This window comes from Pseudophryne corroboree, chromosome 11 (genome assembly GCF_028390025.1).
Source record: "Pseudophryne corroboree isolate aPseCor3 chromosome 11, aPseCor3.hap2, whole genome shotgun sequence".
Classification (NCBI taxonomy): domain Eukaryota; kingdom Metazoa; phylum Chordata; class Amphibia; order Anura; family Myobatrachidae; genus Pseudophryne; species Pseudophryne corroboree.
The window spans coordinates 5,096,578-5,102,577 of record NC_086454.1 but is presented as its reverse complement, the minus strand read 5'-3'; the positions used below and the strand labels follow the sequence as shown (position 1 = coordinate 5,102,577).

The following is a 6,000-nucleotide window of genomic DNA, read 5'->3' as shown; positions in this document are numbered from 1 at the left end:
TTGGCTATCCAAAACACGTGACATGCGTGAGCCAATAAGATGTCGTTTTTTTGAGAAACAAGTAAAACTGAACGCGCTCATCTCTAATTATTGGAGGCTGGAACACCCACTCTAGCACGCACAGTGCGCTATATGAGACTGGGGCACACGCTCTAGCGCGCACAGTGCCCTGTATGAGGCTGGGGCACACGCTCTAGCACGCACCGTGCGCTGTATGAGGCTGGGGCACACGCTCTAGCACGCACAGTGCGCTGTATGAGGCTGGGGCACACGCTCTAGCACGCACAGTGCGCTGTATGAGGCTGGGGCACACGATCTAGCACGCACAGTGCGCTGTATGAGGCTGGGGCACACGATCTAGCACGCACAGTGCGCTGTATGAGGCTGGGGCACACGCTCTAGCACGCACCGTGCGCTGTATGAGGCTGGGGCACACGCTCTAGCACGCACAGTGCGCTGTATGAGGCTGGGGCACACGCTCTAGCACGCACAGTGCGCTGTATGAGGCTGGGGCACACGATCTAGCACGCACAGTGCGCTGTATGAGGCTGGGGCACACGATCTAGCACGCACAGTGCGCTGTATGAGGCTGGGGCACACGCTCTAGCACGCACCGTGCGCTGTATGAGGCTGGGGCACACGATCTAGCATGCACAGTGCGCTATATGAGGCTGGGGCACACGCTCTAGCACGCACAGTGCGCTGTATGAGGCTAGGGCACACGCTCTAGGACGCACAGTGCGCTGTATGAGGCTGGGGCACACGATCTAGCACGCACAGTGCGCTGTATGAGGCTGGGGCACACGATCTAGCACGCACAGTGCGCTGTATGAGGCTGGGGCACACGATCTAGCACGCACCGTGCGCTGTATGAGGCTGGGGCACACGATCTAGCATGCACAGTGCGCTGTATGAGGCTGGGGCACACGCTCTAGCACGCACAGTGCGCTGTATGAGGCTAGGGCACACGCTCTAGGACGCACAGTGCGCTGTATGAGGCTGGGGCACACGATCTAGCACGCACAGTGCGCAGCATGAGGCTGGGGCACACGATCTAGCACGCACAGTGCGCTGTATGAGGCTGGGGCACACGATCTAGCATGCACAGTGCGCTGTATGAGGCTGGGGCACACGATCTAGCACGCACAGTGCGCTGTATGAGGCTGGGGCACACGCTCTAGCACGCACCGTGCGCTGTATGAGGCTGGGGCACACGATCTAGCACGCACAGTGCGCTGTATGAGGCTGGGGCACACGATCTAGCACGCACAGTGCGCTGTATGAGGCTGGGGCACACGCTCTAGCACGCACAGTGCCCTGTATGAGGCTGGGGCACACGATCTAGCACGCACAGTGCGCTGTATGAGGCTGGGGCACACGATCTAGCACGCACAGTGCGCTGTATGAGGCTGGGGCACACGATCTAGCACGCACAGTGCGCTGTATGAGGCTGGGGCACACGATCTAGCACGCACAGTGCGCTGTATGAGGCTGGGGCACACGATCTAGCACGCACAGTGCGCTGTATGAGGCTGGGGCACACGATCTAGCACGCACAGTGCGCTGTATGAGGCTGGGGCACACGATCTAGCACGCACAGTGCGCTGTATGAGGCTGGGGCACACGATCTAGCACGCACAGTGCGCTGTATGAGGCTGGGGCACACGATCTAGCACGCACAGTGCGCTGTATGAGGCTGGGGCACACGCTCTAGGACGCACAGTGCGCTGTATGAGGCTGGGGCACACGATCTAGCACGCACAGTGCGCAGCATGAGGCTGGGACACATCTGTGGACATGGGGGAAGAGGTTCTGAACACCTCGGTATACAGTGTATCATTATTCATTAAGTGGATACATTCTGAGGCCATTCTGTTGCAGTGCCGTCTCTCGCTCCTCATTGTGGGGGTCTTGCTGGAAAAAAACAAGATGATACACAAGGGGTAAAGAATGGGGTCCTTTTGTCAGACTGTGTGCTCGCAGTCACACCCTGGCTGAGGCTCCAAAAGTAGTGCAAGGCTTTCTGGCAGTGGAGGCTCTTGTGGGGAGGGGGAGTTGGGAGACCCTCACGATTTGGCACACATCAGGTTCCCGGGCATTCTTCTTACTGGATGCCTCTGAACAGACACATAGCAAATATCATTGCGAAGAGCTGTGAAATGAAGAACAGAGAGGAGGTTAGGAAGCTGCAGAGCCTCGCTGGAGGCTAACTCTACATAAGTATCAGCATATACTTATGGTAGATGCTAGAATCAAGTGGGCTAAGGGACCTTTTCCGTAAGGGGGAGGAGCTAGGCCAGCGGGATAGTTCCTCTACTATCCACGCCACCAACTATTACCTTTAGTAATTAGGTGGCGAGCGGAGCGAGCCACCGAGCCCGAAGCGTGGCGAGCCCGCGAGGGTACTTTTCGGGTACCCTGTTCGCCCATAGCTCCTCCCCTAGATACGTCAGAAGGTCCTTTCTCCCACTCCGAAATAGAATCAACCATATACTTATGTGCGGAACAAGCTGTATAAGATGTGGTTGGGGATTGACACTACAGAACTCTGCCTATTATTGTGTCATTTCTTGCTCCAATACATTATAAAGAGGAGGATTAGCAGATACTATGCTCCACTACAGAGTGGAGAGGTTACTATTGGCAACCAATCCGTGTTGACGTAACATTTATAAAATGCATTCTATAAAATTGTATCTCCAGCTCCCGGCGTAGGGTAGGTGGAAGCGCAAGTGTCAGTGATACTATGTGTGTGCGCCGTATCTCCTGCTCCTAGTGTAGGTGTGTGTGTGTGTGTATGTATGTATGTATGTATGTATGTATGTATGTGTGTGTGTGTATGTATGTGTATGTATGTATGTGTGTGTATGTGTGTGTGTATGTGTGTGCATGTGTGTGTATGTGTGTGTATGTGTATGTATGTGTGTGTGTGTATGCATGTGTGTGTGTGTGTGTATGCATGTGTGTGTGTGTGTGTGTGTGTGTGTGTGTGTGTGTGTGTATGTATGTGTGTGTGTATGTGTGTATGTATGTGTATGTGTATGTATGTATGTGTATGTATGTATGTACAGTGGCTGGGAAAAGTATTTCCTCAATTTTTTATTAGAATCATTTGTATTATAAATGACAGATGGGCAGATGTACTAAGCCTTGAAGAGAGATAAAGTGGAGAGTGATAAACTACCAGCCAATCAGCTGCTAACTGCCATGTTACAGGCTGTGATTGACAAATGACAGGAGCTGATTGTTTGGTACTTTCTCTCTCCAAGGCTTAGTACATCTCCCCCAGATTGTTACAGACATCATTGGATAGTGAGTGTGAAGTCTCCTAATTTGGATAGAACCTCTCTTTGCTACAATAACAGATGTAAGTATATTGTGGTGTTTCCCAGGCTTGTATACAGTTTGAGTGATTGTGCCCATCCTTTCTTGTAGATAAGCCCCATACTGCTCACGTTGTTGGATGACACATGTACAACTTTCAAACAGTGCCACAGATTTCCCATCAGCTTGGTGTCAGGCCTGTGCCTTGGCCATTGCGGAACATTCACCTTTGTGTTGATCAGTTTTGCTTCGGCCTTGTGCTTAGGACACCAGGCCTTTAAGACGGGAGGGTGTCTAGTATCTGAAGGGTCTAGTTTATAAAAAGTGTCATCCTAAAGGGGGACGGGGGTGCCACCTCAGGCGACCGCTCACTCCCGCAGCATGCCGCCACCCCCTAACAGAGCCAGAAGATAGAAGGTGGTCAGATATGGCAGCACAAGGGTATTATTATTTTATTTATTAACAGTTTCTTATATAGCGCAGCATATTCTGTTGCGCTTTACAATTAGAACAGTAGTAATAGAACAAAACTGGGTAAAAACAGACAGAGGTAGGAAGGCCCTGCTCGCAAGCTTACAATCTATAGGGAAATAGGCATAGATACACAAGGATAGATGCTACCTATTGCATAATGGTCCACCAGATTGCTAGGTTCTTAATGGGTTGTATGATACCCCACAATGTTGGCCAAGTGTCAGGAGGGTGTGAGAGTAAAGAAAGACAAGATATGTGATGTTATGTGTACTATACAGAGAGGATGTAATTAGATAGGGAAGCACTGAAGGTTATGTGGGTGGGTCTGGAATTTGGTAGGCTTGTTGAAGAGGTGAGTTTTCAGGGAACGTTTAGAGACTAGAGGTGAGTCTTATTGTGCGTGGGAGGGCATTCCACAGAGTGGGTGAAGCCCGGATAAAGTCCTGTAATTTTGAGTGTGAACAAGTAATGCGTGTGGATGAGAGACGTAGATCTTGTGCAGAGCGGAGAGGTCGGGTAGGGAGATATTTTGAGATGAGTGAAGAGATGTATGTTGGTGCAGTTTGGTTAATAGCCTTGTATGTGAGTAAAAGTATTTTATATTTAATACGGTAGAATACCGGTAACCAATGGAGGGACTGACAGAGCGGATCTGCAGATGATGAACGTCTAGCGAGGAAGATTAGCCTCGCAGCTGCATTCAGAATGGATTGTAGTGGTGAGAGCCTATGTTTGGGAAGACCGGTCAGGAGACTATTACAGTAATCAATGCGGGAGATAATGAGAGCATGGATTAGAATGTTTGCTGTGTCTTGTGTAAGATATGGTCATATTCTGGATATGTTTCTTAGATGTATGTAACATGACTGTGAGACAGATTGGATGTGGGGAACAAAGGACAGTTCTGAGTCAAGGATGACATCTAGGCCGTGAGCTTGTGGGGTAGGGATGATTGCCAAGTTATCAGCAGTGATAGAGATATCAGGTTGGAAACTACTATTGGCCGGTGGAAATATAATTCATTCTGTTTTGGAAATATTAAGTTTGAGGTAGCGAGATGTCATCCAAGATGAAACGGCAGAAAGGCATTCAGTGACACGGCCCAATACAGATGGTGACAAATCAGGGGAGGATAGGTAGATTTGAGTATCGGCGTACAAATGATACTGAAATCCGAAAGAACTGATTCGTTTACCAAGAGATGAGGTATAGATAGAGAAAAGCAGAGGACCTAAGACTGAGCCTTGCGGAACTCCAACTGAAAGAGGTAAAGAGGAGGAGGTGGAATCAGAGGAGCAAACACTGAAGGAGCGATTAGATAGGTAGGATGAGAACCAAGAAAGGGCTGTGTCCGGAATACCTAGGGATTGTAGTGTTTGTATGAGAAGAGAGTGGTCAACAGTGTCAAAAGCAGCAGAGAGATCTATAAGAATAAGTAGTGTGTAATGGCCTTTAGACTTAGCAGTGACCAAATCATTCACTACCTTAGTCAGTGCTGTCTCTGTGGAGTGTTGGGCACAAATCCTGACTGAAGTGGGTCCAGTAGGCTGTGTGAGGCGAGTGTAGGCAAGTCTCTCCAGTAGCTTGGAGGGGCATGGGAGCTGAGAGATGGGACGGTAGTTAGAGAGAGAGTTCGGGTCAGAGTTGTGTGTTTTTCAGAATGGGCGTAATCACTGCATGCTTGTATAGAGAAGGAAAGATACCAGTAGAGAGAGAGAGATTACAGATGTTAGTTGAGGTTGGGATGAGCACAGCAGACAGAGCTTTACTAATTTGTGAGGGTAGGAGCGCAGCTCTGAACTGCTGCGCTCCGGAGAAGGATCAGCGGCACACAGTGTTGGCGCTATGAGGGGCGTCCTGAGCCAGCGTCTAAATACCCTAAACTGGTCACAGACGCTAACCTGGGACTGAATCCCCCGGCTAACGACGGAATCCTGAGGCCAGTATAAAGAATTTGTGCGGGAAGACGCACCATCTTCAGGGGGCGGAGCTTCTCCGGGCAGATCCAGCAGCGTTCAGCACCATTTTCCTGCCTGCAGTTCCTGTACACAGACGCTGACAGGGGAAACAATCCCTCCACGCAACTGCAGCTATCCTGTGCAGTACCAGGGCGTTGTAGAAGGGGGGAAAGAGGCTGTGTAAATACTGTGTAGTCTATTAAGGTGCACAGTAAGCGCTGGCTAGTTCTGTTATATCTACCTC

At 50.3% G+C, this 6,000-nt stretch overlaps 1 protein-coding gene across 2 annotated transcripts in view; it reads right to left on the bottom strand.

Moving 5' to 3' along the window:
* Positions 1 to 1,944: 1,944 nt before the first annotated feature.
* Positions 1,945 to 6,000, bottom strand: part of TSPAN18 (tetraspanin 18) — a 218,390-nt gene continuing 214,334 nt past the window's right edge. For both annotated transcript variants that reach the window (XM_063946054.1, XM_063946055.1), the window contains one exon: positions 1,945 to 2,152. In XM_063946054.1, coding sequence (XP_063802124.1) covers positions 2,105 to 2,152 — 48 coding nt within the window. In that variant the 3' untranslated portion in view covers positions 1,945 to 2,104. The remainder of the gene's footprint in view (positions 2,153 to 6,000) is intronic.